Source organism: Pinus tabuliformis, chromosome J (genome assembly GCF_031772625.1).
Source record: "Pinus tabuliformis cultivar Carrire ecotype Pingquan chromosome J, CPIR1, whole genome shotgun sequence".
Taxonomy (NCBI): Eukaryota; Viridiplantae; Streptophyta; class Pinopsida; order Pinales; family Pinaceae; genus Pinus; species Pinus tabuliformis.
The window spans coordinates 1589832079-1589854339 of NC_142295.1; the positions used below are offsets into that span (position 1 = coordinate 1589832079).

At 39.6% G+C, this 22261-nt stretch overlaps 1 protein-coding gene across 1 annotated transcript in view; it reads left to right on the forward strand.

Moving 5' to 3' along the window:
* The first annotated feature begins 11035 nt into the window (after window positions 1-11035).
* The window catches only part of LOC149233556 (U-box domain-containing protein 44-like), a 164745-nt gene continuing 153519 nt past the window's right edge, over window positions 11036-22261 (forward strand). Inside the window, 2 exon segments of the mRNA XM_089379795.1 lie at window positions 11036-12444; window positions 12447-12760. Coding sequence (XP_089235921.1) covers window positions 11502-12444; window positions 12447-12760 — 1257 coding nt within the window. The 5' untranslated portion in view covers window positions 11036-11501.

Consider the following 22261-nt stretch of genomic DNA (forward strand, 5'->3'; position numbering starts at 1 on the left):
TTACTATTTGTATCTTTTTGTCATTACCACTTGACCAACAAGTCTAATAGGAATGCGTCCAGAAATGTTTTGAAACTATGCTGCTCATAATGTAATTTTTCATGAATTAATAGATTTTGTTGATTTATAAAAAAGAAGAAGAACGTGTCTCTCTCTATTAGGAAATAGAAAGCATGTATCTATGGAATAAAAAATTTCTCTCTCCCTCTCTATCCCTCTCTCTCTCTCTCTATTTATATGTAGGCACATTGAATTTACATCCTTATTAATATTATTTTAAAATGCTACATCTCGATTCCATATAAAACATGGAAGGATTTATACATCTCCTTCATACAATGAATAAGAAAGTACTTATCTCTTTCTACAAACACACACATTGAATTTATGTTGTTATTAATATTTCTATAAAATGTTATGTCAATGACATGTTAATAATGGAGGGAATTATACATCTCCTTCATATCCTTAATTAGAAGGCACTCTCTCTCTCTCTCTCTCTCTCTCTCTCTCTCTCTCTCTCTATATATATATATATATATAACAAACAAACAATGGGAAAACCTATCATAACTCAATTGTTAAAACCAATAGTGGGGACAACCATCACTGGTTGTTATCTGCGAATGCAAGTTGACTCATCATTGTTATTCAAGGAAAACAATGCCACCTAGAATTACCCACTAGTGGTCCATAATGGGGTGGGTTTTCACTCCTACTAGATGCCTCTAGGTCTTGGGCCGTTTATCTGTTTCCTTACATTCGAGGTAGACGAACTCTTAGCTAAGCAAAAACAACTTTAGGGTGTACTCTAGGCCCCACACACACACATTTATATCAATTACCTAATCTTTGTAGATATAAAGTTGTAAAATTATATCATTTATTGTGAACATTGAAGTGTTTTATATATAGTCAATATTAAAATAATTTTTTGTTATTATATTTGTTGTATATATTATCAATATTAAAATATTTTTTTGTTATTATACTTCTTGGATATATTGTGTTGATTTTTTTGCTTGACCAATTATTGGTTTGTTTTCAAAAAAAAATTACACATTTTTCCATAATTTAACATTAGAAATTGAATTTTATTATTTTTTGAAAATATTTTAATATATTTATTTCAACTTTTATTTATTTTAGTTTACAAAATTACCCATATAACCCAAATATTTAGTTATGAACGTAACATCTAATTAAAGTCGTCTTCGATTGCTTATTGTACGTTTCATCTATTTATGTACATAATCTCTGAAGTATAGGGGAAATGGAAGCATCTCGTATCTCATGGTATAGCCTAAACATGAAACGACAAATTATAAAATAATATGAAATATTATCCATGCATCTTTGTAATTTATTTGTTATATTTTGTGAACATTATTATTGACATTTATGAAACATGCCTTAAGTACTTGAGATTCGACTTGCTCGTATTAATAAAAAATACACATTTAATATGAAACGAATAAAATTGTTTATTAATATAATACACATCTATAATTAGTTAAATTGAGGAAGGCCCAAGTAAAAGGAGAATATTAAGTTATTGATTTTTTCATTTTAATTAACAAAAATTGAGATATGTAATTTTGTTAATTTAGAGTATTTTAACACATTGAAATGAGTTTTTTTATGAACAACGAATTGAAAGATATAGGTGCATGACATCACTGACAAACAATAACTTCATGCTTCATGTCATTTTTTTACTGCACTGTTGATGAAATGGAATTGCTATGATGGCAAATTGTTGGAGGGGATTTTTGGATAACTCTGAGAGCGCCAAGGAGAAGCGTTTAAGCAAAGCAGCACAGTTTAAGCAGAGCTGGAATGGGAACGTGAGAGTAGCGTGCTTTCTCCCAGAGTCATCCACTCACAGTCACTTTCATTGTCCTCGTCCTCTTGTTTTTGACTAAGTCGCCCAAAGGTAATCAGCTATTGGTTTGTGGTCACTTTTTGTTCTCCTATAGATACAGGCCATTTGTCTCTGTTTTCCTCGTTTCGAGCTTTTTAGACTTCCCTCCCTATCAGTTTGAATATGTAATTTTTTCATGCATGAAGCGGGATTGTGGTCTTGTTATACTCTTTCAGACAAAGAAGAGGAGCTTTTTGTGGGTCTGATACGTTGACTTTGTATCTGTAAGTCTCGGGTTTTTGTCAGGAGTCTATCTGTTGTCCAGGTAAAAGCTCCAGCGAGGGGAGATGATGTAGGTATTCAATGGAGCTGATATCTAAATTGTTGAAGTCTATCTTCACTAAGATAAAGATCTCTATAGTCCTCTATAACCCCTGTTCCGATTTTCGTATTAGAATAGGGAACTGTTGGTGCGTTTTTCATCTATACTGCTGCTGTATAGACTGTCAAGAAGACTCATCAGCATAAGTCTCCTTTCGTCTTCATGAACCAGTAGCGGTTTTCTTCCACAGTGCCCAGTCTAGGCTAAGGCTTCTTTCGTATCGTTCTCCTGGAATTTTCATTCCCTGTAACAGGTTTCCGATCATCTGAAAATTCAAATTTTCAGGCCAGACCTACCCATATCTCTCCTAGTTATGGTTTTCGTCCTTCTCTATCGCATCAGCTGATGTCTATTCCAGTGCATCAGGGTCTCTTGCTTCTATCCTCCATTCTGGAGCATTCTTGTTCATGTCATAGTGTCCTTATCCTGTCAGAGCTTCTTAACTCCCATATCAATCTAAATCCTCCTGCAGGGATCGAATCTACGGACTGATCTTGCTTGATCCATCATTTTAATTCTCTTAGTCCCTAGGCCTTTTTCTATTTGGGGGCCCTGCTCTGGATGATCTCAGGACAAGATTGAGCTTGTACTTGGAACAGAGGGTAATCCCAAAGCCCTGTCTTGTTTTGTTTGTCTCGAAATCCCAATCACAATGGTGGATGACTCAGACTCTTCAGCCACGAGGGCACTTGTACAGGCCGCCATTCAAGCTGAGGAAGCGCGGGAAAAGGCCCCCTCCCTTACAGGATGGCAAGCCACAGTCGAGGATATGATAATTAATCCAACCTATAAGGATTCTCTCCGATATAATAATAAATGTTCTGGGAAAGATGGGTCCCCGTCCTCTTTTTTCAACAAATCAAAGAACCCTGTCAAGACTATTCCCCCCCGAAAGCTGTTTCTGTGGAGGATGCTACCTTAGCTGATAGAATTGACAGCCTGAAGAACTTAGCTCTGGTAGGGAAGTGGCAATTCCCGGAGATGGGCGATTCGGACATGAGGAAGTGGCTAGCGGAAAAATGGTCCCCCTTACTTGGATATACCCCCATTATCTCTCGGCTCATGAAGGAATGGTACTCATTCCACTTCTTAAAAACCCAAGACCTTGAATTGATCCTGAATAACCCCTGGGTATCTGGTAGAAGTTTCTTGGCTCTTTCCCGCTGGTACATTGGGTTCGATCCATTAAAGAACACCCCATCGAATTCCCTGATATGGGTGAAACTTCCGAACCTACCGCTGGAACTTTGGTCAGAAGAGACCCTCGCTAAAATTGGTGATTCGATTGGTAAGTTCGTGTATGTTGACCCCTGGTGCAGAGGAGAAAAGGACAAGCGAATAGCTTGGATCCTTATTGAGAAGCAATATAAGGGCGGATACCCTGAACATCTGGAGATCTTTTGGGGGGGTTCTAACATCCATCAAAGGTTAGATTTCTGGGGCATTCCCTTCAGGTGTTCCGGATGCCATAAAACGGGACATCTGATAAAAAATTGCAATCTCCGATTTTCAAGAAGAATAAAGAAACCAGTTTTCAACCGCAACAGGAAATCAGACTCAGAGCATTCTCAGGAGATATTAGACTTCCGTGAGCCTCCAGTTCAGAGTCAGCAGGAATCACAAGGATTAAAGCCGCTCCATAAATTCTCTTCTCAGGATCTCCCTCCTCAGGCTGATATTCACTTCTCCCCTCTTGATCCTCCCGGTCGATCTGATGCTTTCTCTCCGCCTCCTCAAGCTGCAAATATTCCGGAACCCCGTGAGGACTTTCCTGTACCTTCCCCCCCAGATATGAATCAGAGGGACTTTATAATGGGATCTCTTCCAATTCAGATTTCATCATCTTCGTCATCTCCGGTCAAAGATCACTTAAAAGGCAAGAAACCCATTCAGACACAAGGGAATGATCTGGCTTCTCTGGACTTTCGGTTTTTGGAATCTCCTGCTAATAACCCGGACAGTGATTTAGATTTCCTCTTCAATAGATCATCTCTGGATCTAGAGCCCCTGACCATTCACAAGCCGATGAGCTCTCCCATTCAGCACATCAGTCCAAATTCGGCCAGAAATATTACGGTCAGAAAGAAATCCAAAGGGGGAAGTCGCCATTTTAGAGGAAGGTCGATAGCCTCGGCGCAGGGTGTGAGGAACTTATCATTGGTGGAAGTCCCTGTATTGGAATCACCTGAATTTCAGCCCCTTAGAGCATGTGAGGCTGGACAGTCATCAAAATGACCTTTCTTGTTTCGATGAATATCAGGGGACTAGGCGCAGCCCCTAAATTTAACGCGCTAAAAGATGTATTCATCAGGGCTCATCCAAAGGTTATCTTTATTCAAGAAACTATGCATCCCAGTAAAGTGGCGATTGTTTATTTCAGGAGAATGTTTCCAAAATGGTACATGGCTGCCACTGAGGCAAATGGTCAGTCAGGTGGTCTTGTTGTTATGTGGGATCCAGAATGGATAAGGGCAAAAGCTTACAAATGCTGTGCAGGAATCCTCCTAACAGCTTCTATCAGGGGTCAAGACTTCATTCTCAACCTGATAAATATTTACGCGCCTTATAAAAATAGACTTGCTTACTGGGAAAGGATCTTTCAATCCAGAATCCTTGAAATTAAATCCCTATTGATGGCAGGTGATTTTAATCTAGTTCTGGGCTCTGCCGAATGTTGGGGGAATTGCAGGAGTCCCGGCAATATGGCTGGCAGATTCAGGAGAGAACTTCTTAACAGGGATGTGGTCGACGTTGTGCCGGAAAATATGTGTCCAACATGGGACAACAGCAGGACCGGGCAGGCATATATAGCAAAGCGGATCGATAGAGTAATTATGCATGCAAGTATTTTCGCTAAGATGGGAACGCCTGTTTTATCATAGGAAGCGACCACATTTCAGACCACAGACCCATCTTCCTAAAATGGAGAGAAAAAGTCTTCAGGCTCGGTTACCCCTTCAAATTCAATCGGGTTCATCTAACAGACCCTTCCTTTAATGATAAGATCTCAAGCAAATGGAAAAGTCTGCATGAAGATGAGATGGCGCCGTTTATGCCTTTTCGCATCAAAATGGACAGGCTGCGGACAGTGACGATGGAATGGCAAAGACATAAAAGGAGGATGGATAAACAGGAATTGGAAAATGCGAGAAGGGAATTGGACTCCCTATGTCAATCAGCTGACCCAAACAGTTTATCTTTTGATCAAAAAATTTTGATTAGGAATCTGGAGAAAAAGAAACAACAGATCTTGCAAAGGGAGGAGGCTACCTGGCGTCTCAAGAGCCGAGCCATCTGGCTCAAAGAAGGAGATAGAAATACAAGTTTTTTTCATAGGTTTGCAAATGCTAGGAGGGAAAGGAATACCATATGGAGCATAAAAGACGATTGGGGAAATATCCTCTCTTCTCAGGAAGAGATCACTAGGGAGGCAGTGAGTTTTTTTCATAGCCATTTTAAAAGAAGGGAGGTGCTCTTTGAAGATGTTATGTGGGGCATAGAGATGGTTCCGGAAATGCTGGATGATGCTGCTAATGAAGAATTTATCAAGCCTATATCAGAAGAGGAACTCCTAAGCGCTATTAAGTCTATCAAAAAGGACAAAAGTCCGGGTCCCGATGGGTGGCCAATAGAATTTTTCTCCCATTTCTTCGATCTTATTAAATTGGACTTGCTGCGGATGCTCGACGCTTCAAGGATGTCTGGAAGCATTCATCCTGAGATCTCTTCAACTTTTATAGCCCTGATTCCAAAAAAAATCAGGGCGGAGACCTTCCATGACTTCAGGCCCATCTCACTCTGTAATATTTTGTTCAAATTATCTTCTAAAATCATTGCAGAAAGATTGAAGCCTTTTCTTAATCGCTGCATTACGGGGGACCAGCATGCTTTCTTAAAAGGCAGGTCTATCTTGGACGCGATCGCCTTGACGCAGGAAACTCTTTTCTCTATGCTATCCAAAAATAAGGACGCGGCCATCCTCAAGATCGATCTGCAAAGAGCCTACGACTGCGTGGATTGGGGTTTTTTAAGAATTCTTCTGGCAAAAATTGGACTGAAGTCTCTAAGTGTCAATTGGGTCATGAGCTGTGTAGAAAATGTTAAATACTCTGTGATTATAAATGGATCACCCTCCCCTTCTTTCCAGGCGGAGAGAGGCCTCCGACAGGGGTGTCCCTTATCTCCTTTGCTCTTTATTTTGGTTATGAATTCTCTTAGTTTGCAGCTGAACAAAGCAGTAGCAGAGAGGCGTTGTAGGCCGGTAAAGATATGCAAAAACGTATCCCTTTCTCATAATCTCTTTGTAGATGATGTTCTAATTTTTGCTATGCTTTGCAAAAACTCCTGGCAGTGTATATATGATATTCTTGTGAAGTTCCAGAGAGCTACAGGCCTTATTATTAATAGGGGAAAATCCTCTCTATACCATAATGATTTGAACCTGGAAATAGTTCGCTGGATTGCGGACCTGATGAGCATCGCTCCAATTTCTATATCGCAAGGGCTTAAATATTTAGGCTTTCCTTTAAAAGCAAAAGGCAACTCAAATTCGGACTGGTTATGGCTCTTGGATCGTTTTTATAAAAGGATATCCATCTGGGAGTTCAAACTCCTTTCCCTGGCTGGTAGACTCGTTCTCGTGCAGGCGGTTCTCTCTCAGCTCTCAGTTTTCTGGGCTCATTTATTTTATCTTCCTTCAAGTACCATTAAACACATGAACAGATTGATCGCCAATTTCCTTTGGGGTGGTCGCTCTGTTCATAGTAAAATGCACCTTGTTAAGCTATCAGCCATATCAAAGCCTAAAATCGATGGAGGCTGGGGTCTCCTTGACTTACGCTCATTTGGAAATGCTCTTCTTTGTAAATCCCTCCACCGTGGTATTTTCGGAGCCGGGCTGTGGAGCATGATCATTAAAGGAAAATACATGAAAGGTAGGTGCATTGACTTTTGGTACAGGAGGGGTTCGGTTGGCATTAGGCAAGGTTCGTCGATCTGGCAGAGTTTAAGGAAAATTCAGCCTTTCTTCCTGCAGTTTTTAAGCTGGAACCTCTCCTCGGGCACCAATATTCTCATTGGATTCGACTCCATCTCGTGCGCGCGGGGTATATCTTTTCCTCATCAGCTGGTTCTTTCTTTCCACAGGCAGGGTTTGTTCACTTGGGACAAGTTAATTAAGCAATGGAGGGGTTCTGTCCCGGTCTGGAAAGAAGCGGAGGACCTGTTCTTGCCGCCTCTATTGCGTCCGCTTTGGGATTCAACAAAAGCTTCTTTAGGCAGTTTAGGAGTACAGCGATCGGGCACTCATGATCACTTGGTATGGTGCTTAAAAGGATCCTTTCAATCTGCAAATGTGAAGCTCATTTATGCAGATCTTATTTCATCTTCAGCAAGAAGCTCTTCTCAGCTCTTTCCCTCCTGTTTCTGGAAGGCCTCTTGCCCCCTTAAAATGATCGTTTTCTCCTGGCTGCTATATTGGAATAAGAACCTCACGTGGGAAGTTCTTCAGAGGAAAAATTGGCAGGGTCCGAGCAGATGTTCCATGTGCTTCAACGATGCGGAATCCAATTTGCACCTGTTCTTTCAATGCTCCTCGTCACTCCAAATCTGGTATGAATTGTCTTTACAGTTTGGTTTCCCTCACATGTCTTTCTCTTCTGTTCAGGAAGCTTTTATTTGGTGGAGTAGTCAGTCCTCTTCGGCGAGATCGCTGTTCATTATTTCCTGCTGGTTCTTGTGGTTATGGCGGAATGCTCTTATCTTTCAACATTCCAAAGAGCCCATTCAGGTTATTATTCAGAAGATTTTGGCCTTCTATGATTCGTATGCTCGGTAGACTGACTTTCAGCTCCATGACTCCATGATGGTGTTTTCTGCTATGATGGTATCAGTCTATGTGTTTTATCCATTGCTTTTGGCTGTTGGTGTAATGATCCCTCTGTTTCCTTCTCCTTTAAGGAGGCTGTCTCCTTCTTCCAAAGTTCTGTAATCTGCTGCATTCTTCGTTATCTTGGGTCATATGTTATTTAGCTGGATCTGTTAGAGGCTTTCAGGATCAAATCTTTGGACTTTTTGGCTTTGGCCAATGGTCATCCTCTGCAAAACTGTCGGGAGTTTTGTCTTAGCTCTCCCTTTTTGCCTTATGTTCTGTTATATGTCTTTTTATATCTATATATAAAAATATGGTGGTTTTTTTTCCTCTGAAAAAAAAAATAAAAAAAAATGATGGCAAAATGTCAAAGTCATCAAACTCTTAAAATTCAAAATTCAATACAACATTACACCCTCCGTGCTTCATGCTATTGTTTTACTGCGCTGTTGATGAAATGAAATTGCTATGATGGCAAAATGTCAAAGTCATCAAACCCTTAAAATTCAAAATTCAATACAACATTACACCCTCTTGGAGGATACACTTATATTCTTTGATTCAACTATGTTTGCATTCTATGTCTTTAGCATTATAAATAACAAAGTTCATGAAGGGAGAGTGATGCACCTCACAACTAATCAAATTGATATAAAATACTAAACAATTATTATATAATCATTTTTTAATTATATGATTATAAAAAAAGGAAAGAACACAAGGAACGTGTATATATATATATATATATATAGTTGACATTTAATTAATAAAGTCTTATCTGTCTTCCTCATTACCTTTCTTTAAAATAAATAGGTTTTTTCAAATAACCTCTGTGAGCATCACCTGATTCAATGAGTGCTAAGTGGACTACTCAAAAATCATGAGAAATTAGTCAGTTACGACTACCTCTCATTAATATGGTCATAGACGAATGACTCACTTAACACAGTTGAATCCCAAAAAGATATTTAATATAATGCACTACAGAAACCCCTCAATACTTAAATACAAAAAGAGTGAAGGGAGCTCTACTTGAATAGTTCATGAGGCACAATACTTGCTAAGGTTTTGCAAATGGGGTAGCAAGTTAAATGGGCTTGATTGTGGGGAAAACTCCATAGTTAAGTGCGCTTGAGCCAGAGGCGATCTCGAATGAGTGACCTCCCAGGAAGCCCTAGTTACCGGGTGCAAGCCCCACAATCGATGATTGATGCTATGTGATTCATTTCACTAGTTTCAATCCCTCTTCGTGCAAGCCCCATAAGTGATATGTGATTCATTTCACTAGTTTCAATCCCTCTTCTTCACCCTTGTGAGCACCACCCGATGCAAATCCGAAAAATATATCTAATAACATATAACTAAGTTTTTATTGTCATTTTCATTTCACACCCAATGCAAATCCCAAAAAAATATCTAATAACATATAACTAAGTTTTTATTGTCAATTTCATTTTAAAATTTATCTTTATTATGTTTTTTTGTAAATAGAAAATAAATAAGAGTTTTTTTTTAAATGTTTAATATATAATTAGTATAGATTTATTTTAATTACAAATTTAATAGAGAATAAATTTCACAAAATGCTAATATTTTCATATGATATATTCTTATAAAATATATAGAATGTTTTTAAATACATTTTATATTTTTTTAAAATTAAATTTACAACTTATGCATATAAATATATAGGATGTTTTTTAATATATTTTATATTTTTTTAAATTTTCAACTTAGGCATAGCATTATATATATATATATATATATATATATAAAGAGTTTATTGTAAATAGTAAATTTTTATGTTTGTATACACACATTCTAAACATAAAGTTATGAAATGTTGTGGTTCTAATTTACATTAACTCATTATAACTATATAACTTAAATATACAATTTCAACAAATTCTTACTAAAATTTAGACAAAATTAACTTACAGATATATCCAAAAACAAATAAAAAATAGAAAACATAAAATTAAATCCAATATAATTAAAAATTTTGCTAAAATTAAAGTCTATTTCGTTTTAGGCTTTAATTTATAAAATAAAGAAATATCTATATCACATATATTCATATTACAAGCTTCATAACTATTTATTCGGTTTGTATAACTACTATTTATTAGATTTTATGGTTAATGACCCAATAACCATTTAATAATTAGTTGAAGAATATTTAGAACCACTGGAATAGCCCTATTTTTTTCCTAATCTCTTGTTTTCCAATTTTACCTCTTTCTTTTAGTTTTGGTTTCAGGTTTATGCATGCACTTATATAGGCTTCCATTTTGCCAAATCTTCATAATTTTTTACTTTAATTTAACTATATTTAAATTAAACCACAGTATAATGTAGCTTGTTATATTTATGTTACATATTAAAATGTTTTTTTGTTGCCCATATTTTTAAATTTTTAATATAAGTATTATTTAATTTCTTTTAATATAAGACAACATCTCTACAATACTAAATTATGTAAGACAACATCTCTCCAATACTAAAATATTTCTTATGTTTTCGATATATATAAATTTGTATTTTAATTACAAAATTATCTACTTCCTTAGGGAAATCAATCTAATTTTGTAATTATTATCAAAATTATGCAGATAAGCTGAGAGCTAGCTCTTGAGATAATTTATTTAACAATAAATTTGTGGAAACACTGAGCCAAATACATTAAATGAAGAAACAATTTGTCCCATAAACTATATTCATCTAACAAAGAAACAATTTGACCATACGCTAAGTGGCCGTTAACCTAATTTATTTATTTCTTTCTTATTTGACTTATTCCGGGTAGTGTGAGCGCATATGTATTGACTCCCATAATGGTCTGAAACGCATCCCTTGCTGATGATAAGTTGGAGTGTGCATTAACGTGTTGTATGCGTTAAATGCGGAGAATTTGAGGCTCCACATTGACCTTGTGACAGATACTGTTCCTTCCATAAGAGGAATTAAGAACTCAGGGTGGCCCAGCTGTAGGGTGGTGCAGACCTGGGCGACTTCGTCATTCAATTGGGGCTGTCGCATTCATATACCATTATTTTTCTTAACAACAACACTTGGGCTCCTTCAATTGGCGTTTTCGCATTTAACTTCCATTATCCAGTCAATGTCAACAGTTGGAGCGGCGGCTTGCAGCCCGCACATGCCAGTTACCTCACTACCTCGAAGATATCTGAAGTCGCCGAGCCAGTCAATTATTTTAATATCCAAAATTTTCAGTCAAGGCGGACCAAGAGTGAAGCGATTCAGATCCATTCAATATTTAACCAAATCGACCAGAGTGGAATCAACAACCTCTGTGGAATATCGCACCGTTGGATTTGTTCACTCTCTCAATTCGGATAACAGCACGCCAAAACTGGGAGCAGTAAATGGATGACAATGGGCCAGGCGCAAGTTCTGCTGAGATTGCAAGATGGGCCAAAACCATCAACAAGAAGTTATGCAAATTGGCTAAAGAAACAAAAGAAGTTTGTCCCGCCAAGGAACACGCAGTAAAACGGGTGCTTTTGCAATTTGAATCATTCGTTCTCAAACTAGCCCAGGTTATGAAAGAGCTATTGGCAGATGCAGAAACCCTCAGTGTCAATTACACGGGTTTGGACATGAAGGTGCTGGAAGACGAGGTTGAAAACGCTGAAACTCTAATACGTGAAATATCTGGTAGGTCTTCGCTCTATTTATTAACTTGTTGCTCCACTGTGATTGATCGAGTCAAGGTTTTCGCAAATAGTTCAGGTACATTTCTGGAGAATGTAATCTTGGAAGGCTCTTCCGTTGCATTAAGGTTTCATGTTTCCGAAGCCAAGCAGTTGATAGAGAGGGGAATTCCAAAGCTTGAATTAAAGGATCAGATTCTTTGCAATTATTTTGAGGATGGTGCTCTGGATTCAGTTGTAGCCGACTACTCCCTCAGCATCAAGCTCGCGGAACAGATAGCAGAGAGTTTGCAGATTCCATTAGACTCCGATGCTTTTTCCACAGAATTGGAGAAATTGAAGGTCGAGAGGACCGAGGCAGAGCAATTCAAAGGAAAGGTACACTCTCTATATTTGGAGCAGTTTATTGTTCTGCTGGAGAAGGCAATTGCTTCAAAGCGCAAGCCTATCCGGACATCCTCCTATGTTAAAGATGAGTCCAGTCATGGAAAACAGAGCGCCCACAGAAACATTCCCATGCTTCCATTGCAGTCATTTATTTGTTCCATTACAAAGGATATTATGCGGGATCCAGTTCAGATTGCCTCGGGTCAGACCTATGAGCGTGCTGCCATCGAAAGATGGTTTGAAGAAGGCCATACCAGGTGCCCAACGGGGTTGAATTGAAAAACATCAAAATGAAGTCGAATTTTGCGTTGAAACAGTCCATTGCAGAATGGAGAGAGCGGAATTATGATATCAGGTTGGAAAATGCAAATGAAATCATTAACAATTCAGAGGATGAGGAGGAGCGGTTAAAGGCAGTGCAAGAATTACAAGCTTTATGTGAAGAGGATTCATTAAATAAGTATAAAGTAGCAGCCAAGCATCTCATTCCCAGGCTAGTTAAATTCACAAAATCCCCCAGCAAGTTGGCTGTTAAGGCATTCTCTACTCTGACTGTCCTTGCAAAAGACAATGTTGAAAATCAGGTAATTGAGCCAAAATGTTCCTTTCTTATGTAATTGCTTTCAAACAGAAGGAAAACTAAAGGGTTATTGATGACTTAGAATGAGTTTGTCTAGAAGTTTCATCGTGTCAGACTTGCTTGATTCTAAGCATGGTTGCATAATACAGGGTTTCTTGCAGAAAATAAGTTCATTTAAAAATTTCAGATTGAAAATGAAATTATTCCATCGAGAGGAGAAGAAAAAGTTTCTTAAATAATTCATTGTTTTTGTCACACACTTCAAAGGCCAAATAGTGGGTCATTTTAGGTCTCGTCAAGAGCTAATCGGTTCCATACCCTAAAGCAAGGGAAAATAATAGCGGATGAGTATGAAGAAGATTCATAAAGCTCAAGGCGAATCATTCCGAAGTGGTCTGGACCCTTCATATGCAAGTAAAATCTGGGAAACTGAGCCTAAAACTTTGGCAGAGGCTGTACGAAAAGCTCAACATTATGAAGAGCAAGATTAGGGCCATCAGGAAAGCTAGAGGAGATTGAAGGAAACAAAGAAGTGAAGGGAAAATAGCAAAGATGATTTAAGCCTCATTCTCACTCATGCGGGCATGGACAAGAGCATGAATCTAAATGGCCATCCCATTGTAGGACATGACCACTAAGTAAGAAATTGGAAATATCTGCTTCAAATGCAGTGGGGGATAAGGGACATTATGCTAGAGGTCTGATAAACCAAGCTGAACTATCAACAGTATGCATGAAGTGCAAATGATGGAGAATGTAGTGAATGTACCATGGATATGTGCCACGATAGAAGTGCAAGGTAAGCTTGCTGATCAAACAGATTCAGTCTTTATTGATCCTGGAGCTAGTCATAATTTTATGTCACATAAGATAGTAGAGTGGTGCAAGCTTAATGCAAAGAAGCATGGCAGACTATGCTTAGTCCAATTGGTCACCAGAGCAAAAAAGATTATTAAGGAAGTAGTAAGAGAATGCCCATTGGGATTGCTTGGCTTATCTACTAAGACAAATCTTATCATTTACCTCTTGGATCATATGGTGTCCTAATCAGAATTGAGAGGTTGGAGCAACATAAAGCAAAAGTGGCTTGTTACAATAAGAACTTTGATTGTGTCAACGACGAGGAATAATGAGCACTTTATAACGGATACATAGTCGAATATCTCAGCAATAGATATCCACCATGCAAGTCAAGAAGTGATTTTTGGAAAGCTTGTCCAATGTCAATTTGCTCCAAAAAGATCACGAATAAACACATTGCAGAAATTAAGGTGCTAATTTGAACCACCATGAGCACAAAGGGGTGGGAACACCCCGAGGTCATATTCCAAATCCTCATAAATGGATATTGGAGTTAGAGTTGGAGAAGACTCTTCCATGAAGACACATGGCATAATATGATAGGCTATTGAGATTTAAGAGGGAAACGAGGAGGAGACTAAACCCATCACTATAGAGATTTGGACCATCAATCAAAATGAGATCCTAGCTGTCCAATGAGGGTTTGGACCCTACTCTATCCTCCTCCACAAAATACCATGCAGTTCTATCATTTGGCACCATGTGGCATGGGGAAGATAGCTTGCATGTTCTTGATCTCCAAGAGATTGATGGTATTTGCAAGGCCTGGACAGTCTTGGAGATGTTAGTGTTTGGGAATATGCGTGCCATCTGATTAGATGACTAGAGTTTTAGTGGAGGTTCAAAAGGAATTTCCATAAGACCTTGAAATAAGCCTTTTTTGCTGTTGTAGGTTGGCATGTGGCACAAGGAAAAGGCTTAAAGGGCTGTTGGAATACAATGAGCTAGTTAGTCCACATTGACATGGTAGAACCCTTTTGGGAAGTGTCACAAGGACACCATGAAGTCATGATTGTGTCTGTTTCCATGAAAGCATGGGAAGATGCTTAATGGACCTTGATAGTTACAGTGTTGGTATAATTGATTCTTGGTTCAACGATTGGCCTTCGAGCAATGAATAAATAAGAGGGAGTTTGAATCCACAGGTGTCCAACAACATGACAAAATTCGATGGTTTATTTGGAGGACAATGAGAAGCTGATTTGAGTAGAGATTGCACAAGAGCATAGGCGTATTCACCCTATAACTTCTGGGACGTGAGCTCAGAGTAAATGCTTTTATTGAGGACCTTAGTAATTAATTTCCTTTAAATACAATAAAAGAGTCAAGCAAGCCATTTCAAGTTGGAGTATTCCCATATTAGGTTTCTCAAAGATAATCTCCGTATCTACTATATGTGATTGATGCTAGTTTGCACTGAGTTCTTTGTATTTCTTACATGGTCATAATTAATTTACAACAACATATTAACATAAAAGAGCACTAATCAAATAAAAATTAAAGGTCTATGCTAGTGAATTGTATTAGCCATTGCCTAAGTGATTATTGATCATATTGGTAGCAAAGTGATTTCTTTGAAGATAGTGAAGGAATAGCCACTATGAACGCTGCAGTACTAGGGAAATTGCGAACAAGTGGTGAGCGTCTTCCAAAATTGGGACAAGAAGAAGGAAAAATAGTCTCAAGGTTTAGAAATGGGGGACCATCATGAATGGAATGGGTCTAATGTTGAGCACACAATTGTATTGAGAGGGTGGGGGGGTTGAATCAATATAAGTCAATTTTTATTTATATAACCATTCACAAACCAAAAGAAAGCAATCACATACGAGATCTATCAGTTGCAGACCATGGAACACAAGATTTACGTTGAAACCCTTTTGGGAGAAACCACAAAACTTCTTTTTATAATTCTTTTTAGGGACCAACCTACTGTTACAAATAATTGTAGACAACAACCTACTGGAGATACCAATCCCCACTGGTAGAACACTTGGTAGGCATTGTTACCTACAAAAAGTGGGTAATCCATGGGAGAAAAATTTTCTCCTCTTTTGACAACTAGCTAGGTAACAAGCACATGATGGTTAGCATATAACACTATGCCAGATTTCTCCACCCATTGCTCCAGTCAAACCTCTCTCCTATCTAGCATGCTTCTCAAAGGAAGGTGGGTCTTCACTTGGCAAGTACTCTAACCATTTTTGCAATCATGTGCTTTCATTTAATGTTATGGGCATATTGATATGGATCATAGGGAAAACTGGATGATTGACCAATTTCAATTGTATCCTTGTCCCTACACTTCACTTGGGACGTTAGTCTTTTACTCTAGTTCAGTGGGACCTCCTTTGAGGCCTTAGGATTTAGGAAGGGCTCTACTGAGGAGGCATTGATTGATATATTGTGTCTAATGTAATTCATACATACCACTTTCCATCTCTCCCAATTATCGCCTCCTTTCTCTGGTTTGGTAGTCATTGGTCATTGGGATTGGCACCCTTTATCGATATCTTTGAGTAAGGGTCGGAAACTTGGCGAAGGAGGTTGATGTAGCTAAAAAAAGGTTAAAAGCATATAAGGCCACAATGAAAGAAAATGTAAATTGCAAAAGATGGTTGGGACAATATTTAGCATGTGGGCAAAAGTCCAGCATGAGCTCCACCCCCCTCATTGGCCATCACCCAGTTCGTCAAGCATTCAATGCTTCATCTAAATAAAGAAACTCTTGAATGTCCCAACCTCAATGAGCTAGAAACTGCTATATCTTAAAGGGGTATTGGAAAAACATAAAGTAAGCTTAGGCTCCTAAGCTATGCACCAAATAAAGACAAATCATTAAAGTAAAAGGCATACCAGAGGGGTGGAAAAAGTAGGTCGAGGAAAAGGGCAACTCATGCCACCACAATTGCTCCCTCCTTGGATCATTACACTCATGATGTTGGACCCCCATTAGTTGGTCTCATGGTTATCGCACCTTCCTTGAAGTCTCTCCCACTCCATTAACATCATTATCACACACACCTATGGATTGATAGGCTGAACTAGCACATGTCACTCATGTTGGTTGGGAACACATTATAGGGTTGTTAACCTAGTTATCCTTAACATTAGTAAGTTAATTTGTTTAGAAATCTTGATCTAGTTAGAAATTTGAAGGTGAGTTTTGTGTGAAGCAATCTTGTGCCCCTAACATTAGATATGGTTCACTACGACCCTTTAATAGTTTCATGTTCCTAGTGTAGTTGATATCACTTGATTTTGAGAGGTTTTGTTCAGATGGCATCACATATGCAACAAAGATCCCTTGAGGGACAACTCCCTTTTTCCCCAGCATCTTCCAGTGGGTTCTTTGCCCCTTTGTGAGAGCAAATATGAGTTTGTGGCCCTAATGTTGGCCTTCTAGAGATGAGCTTTGGGCCTTGAGCAACTTCCACATGGTGCTACACCCGTTGATGAGCCTCCAAATGCTGAATGCTGAGCCTAAAAGCTTGGGCATTGGACTATTTAATGATGTGTCTAGATAGATTCAGGACGCCCCCAGGTTGGCCTTGACCTTGTTTAATGGACCGTAACTTCTGTTGGAGCCTAGATGAAGATTGTTATAGCTGAGATGAATTGGGAGGGCTAGCACATTCCTCTTTGATGCCAACATTTTCCGTTAGAGGTGCTTGTCACCCCCACATGCTTGAAAAGGGTGGTGTAGGTCCTCTCTTGGATGCTGTCATGGTGGAGGAGGCACCATTTAGAGATGTACACATGCACTTTGGGGCTTTCTTGGAGTGAGAAGCACCCTTGGACCCTTGTCTTAGTGAGGCCTTATTACCTATTTTGGAGGATGATGTCATGATGGAGACTACTTTTCTCTCACACTTGTGGGTTTTTTTGGTATTTTGTTATGTTTTAGAGCTATTTCAATGTAGACTTGCGACTTTTCACCTAGTTGAATGCTAAAGTAAACTTTTTTAGGGGTTTTGCCTGTAAAATTAGTGAAAAAAGGCTTGGTTAACCTCATATAAATAGAGGGGAGCTTTATTCACTTATTCATCATCATCCATCATCACACTTCTCTCTCTTTGGAAGTGGATACTAGCTCTGTCTCTTTTCTACTTTGCTGCAATGTGAGTCTATGGTGTGAATTGTTCTTGGAGGGGAATTTTTGCTTGAAGTTGGTTTATTGGGATTTTTTGTTGCACAAGGTTACAAACTAGCAGGCCTTGTAAAGAGGCAAAATATAGAGGGCACAACAACACTTGGAACAGAGGCCCATTGTCACCACAACCTAAGTCCCCTACTCTTCTCGGATTTTCATCGACGGGAGGAGTCCCAATATTACTCACTTGCGATAAATGCGTATCTATGATAGGTTTGAAGTGAGGCAAGGTAGCTCATTCAATGGAAAGGTTCAATGAAAGTGAAAGCTTTGGGAAAAGCTATTAAGACTTTCCACGAAAAACCCCTTGGAGAAGAAACTACATGAGACCTAGGGTTGAAATTTAACACGATATATATGTGCATACAAGGTCAAGCATGGTGAGAGAAAAGGCAATGAACGATTTACTTCACCAAGTACTAAAGAATATTGCTTTCAAAGAATCCCCAAGTTGAAGGATTAGCCTCTAGGGTTCCCTCTTGGTGTGACAAGCTAGGGCATCAAAATTTATGGAAAATTCACTGTGGGAATTCCACTAAAATTTGACCACTTCTAGATGAGACACAAAGGAAGAGTTCTATCCAAGCGAAATTCAAAATTTCCTCCAAAAGATTTCGCACCAAGCCTTAGATGAACCTCCTTACCTTTAACCTTAAGGGGACAAAAAATAAAGGTTTAAAAGAGAGATATTTTTTGAGTTTTTGATGACCAAGAAGGATTTAGGATCAGTTCCTAGCCATTGGGAGATTTGGAGTCATGAAAGATCTTAATATGGGCAACTCGCTCTTCAAGGAGACCTAAAGGTTAAGACTTTCACTGCTCCTTTAGATATTTATACTTCTTAGACACTTGTTAATGGAGTTTCAAGGATAATATGCATTAATCCCCTAGGAACATTCATTCATTCACTATCCATTGAGTAACACATGCAAAAAGTTTCGAGAGTTATAATTTCAAACAATATTCAATAACTAGGGCACATTAATAACCATGAGACATTATTCCATGCATTAGACATTAGCGAAATTCAGAAATTCATCAATAAAGAGCACTTACAAGATAGTGAAGAGTATATCCATCTATAACAATGCCAATTAGAAGCTCCAAAAATGAGACAAGATTATCCAAACATCAAAATTCATCCATAATCCTCTAAAACCATCCACAAATTGCAGGTTTGAATTTTCCAAATAGGCTGAAAATCCAAGAGTTCATGGTTTGAAATGGGAGAGAGTCTCTCCAATTTATACAAGACTAAGTAGTTCAAATAAGAAATGAAAGAAGCCCCCTTTACATGCCTAATGTGCTAAGTAACCCACCCATTGTTACAAGCCAAGCATGATAGCTTTTAAAATTATTTTATTTCTCTCCAAAGCCAACACAAGGCTGACGCCATGCATGTGTGGAGGCCTAGAGAGGCAGTGTTGAAGCGCCTTGTGCCAGAAATGTGGGAGAGGACCTCAAAAATCATGATGAAGAGGGTGATGCCCTCCATATGCTGCAAAACATCTCTGGGACCCCTATTTTGGGTTTGGGGCTCCAAAATGGGTCCCATGGGTCTCCAAGTGGCTCAAAATCAAGTCGATGCTCCATCAATGAGGGCTTGGATCAACTGCCAATTGTCGGGTTCAATGTGTAGTTGGCTGGGGTATCCTGGTCCAAGTATATCATCATCTCGAATAACTGGGGCACAAACAAGCAAATGGTGGTGCTGAAGAAGCCCATGGTGTGGAAATCAATGCTTTGCATGAATGGAGGCCCATGGATCTCAACGCTCACCCTAAAAATGCCATTGTGATCCTCTGGGGGGCTTGGATCTTGTATAGGGAGGCCAAGTCCAAGATGAAATCCCACTTGCAATCCTGTATAAGATCCAATGCGTCTCCTTACCTTCAAAAACAATGATTCATTACTGTAATTGACTAAATAAGCTTGTTAATCAAGGGCAGCAATGAGAACTTCATAGTGTTGAAATTTCTAAGTCTGACACATTAGGAATCCCTACTGCATTATCTGGTTTAATTTCTCCTACTTGTTTATTCCATTAACAAGTTATTTATAAATATAAACACTGAAATAAACACAAATGCAACCTTAACTCATATGCAGATCAACAATTGGAATAACTGAGATAAACACACAAGGGACACCGTTATTTTTTGGACAATCGTCCTTGGAAAAACCCAATGCGGGAAAACGGTGCAGCAGCTCTAAGGGTTTTATTATTATGCAGTATTTTTGAATACAACTAGGTTGCCAGAAATGGCTCACCCAACATAGAATTTTCTTGGCAGTAGTACCTCTCCTCAGAGAGAGGTATTCCGATTGATTAATCACTGGATGAACGATCCCACAACAACAATGGCAACTCCTTAGCTGGACAACGAAAGTTGCTCCAAGCCTCTCTACTGCTTTGCGTCACTCTGCAGGGACTGCGTCACCCTTCCTGGCTCACCAGCACTCATTCTGCCCCACGAAAATTCTCCTGGCGTTGCCTCTTGGCCCTCCGTCATCTCTGCTAGCCTCTGCGCATCCCTCAGACCCTCTGCGTCAGCCCTCAGACCCTTTGCGTCACCCACGCTCGCCTTTTTAGCCTCTGTGTAGCTCCCAGCTGCCTCTGCATCAACCTTCCCAGGCTCTGCGCTGTCTCCCTGGCACTATCTCTGCCTCTCTGCTATGTATTCTTAGCCTTGTGCCGAACTGCCCCTTGCTGCAACAGATCACTTGTTTGATTCTCTTAGCAAACCTTGCTCCAGAAAATCGAACTGACTGATCAATTTGGTGCGTCTCCAACTGACCCTCAAGCCTCCTTTTATACTTTTCCTGTTGAGTCTTCAATGGCCGAGATTAAGTCCCTAATCAATGGCTAAGATTAGGTTTGGCATGATCCATGTCATTTAGAACATTTTCACTCAGTTTTACATTAATACCCATTAATATTTTAATTTTCCTAAGTTTAGACTTAGGAACTTGATTAAAAATATTAAATATTTTAATATCTCTCCAACTGGGTGGAATTTCCCCAAACCATTTCTAGGTCTCGGAGATCTTATGTGCCTTAGCCTCTCCACCAATTTTCATGGCTAGAGCACATCCGATGCTACCACAAATCAACACTCCCTCTTAGCGAGGAATGTGCTCTGGTAATGCTCCATCATTGAAACATCACATTGATTCTCCACACCGGTACCTGTGTTGATTCTTGCCCTGCTACCTCACATCATGTGCACTGTTGTTTCCTGTACTGTTGCCTATGACACTATCATTTCCAATGCTACATCTGTACTGCAACTCCCTCTCAATATGCTGCCCATGCTGCCTCTAGCACTACCACTGCTAACTACTGCACTGCAACTCAGTTACCGAGAAGTAGGTAACTGATTTTTCCCAAATATTGACATCTCAGTCAGTCTGGAAGCCTCGTGAAATTGAAGTTGCCTCCGCTGCTATACTGTGCTCCCTCTGCTGCCACTACGTTGCTGCATACACCTCTGTGCCTCTCGCACTGCTGCAACCTCCACTGCATTGCCTCATATTTCTGCACCCAAGCACTGCCTTGCTACTCCACTACACTTTGCTCCACCCAACCCCTGTCATCCTGCTACTGTCGTTAAGGGCTCCCATAGCCGGATATGATCCAAGAGTTTGGGCACCTCAAGGATCTTGCCCCTAGTATGTAGTCCTCCTGACTACAACTTGATGTCTCCCCTCCTCTTCTCTAGAGGTACATGAGCACTCATGTCACATTCATCATCAATCTCGACTTCTTTCTCCGCCTTAGCCGGAGCTGCCTTAGAATTGGAAACCTCTCCCTTGTTTTTCTTCCTGGGACACTGGGATGCATAATGTCCTAGCTCCCCACAATGGAAGCACTTCACCTTGGATATGTCCTTCTTCTTCCTCTTCCCCTGTTGGCTCGTAGATGCTAGAGCCACATCCTCCTCCTCTTTCTTGATTCGACCTCCCCTGCCACTACTCCCTGCCTTGGTCAACCACCTGATCTCTTCTTGGTGAAGAGCTGCCCACATCTCCTCCCATCCTGGAAGAGTAGCCCTGCCCAAAATACTTTGGACAAATGTCTCCCACTCCTCAGAGACTGCATTCAGGGCAGTCCTAACCATAAATTCTGGATCCGGTGTAGACCCCACGGAAGTGAGCTGGTCGCGAATCTCCTGCAATCTGAGAAGGAATGGATCTATTTGCTCTCCCTTCTGCATCTGATACGACCACAACTGATTTTCCAATAGCATCTTCTGCTGCACGAAAGAGCCCTGATACAAGGTCTTCAAAGTATCCCACATCTCCTTTACTGTGTTATTTTCAGCAATATGTGGTATGACATGATCTTTGACCCCATCAAGGGTCATGCACTTTGCCCTCACCATTGCATCCTCATAATTCTCATTCTTAGCTGGGTTGACCGGGATAGCCATGGTTCTCAAGGCAAAGTCCTTGATGCGATGTCGATCCAGGACTGCCAGGAGCCTGGCC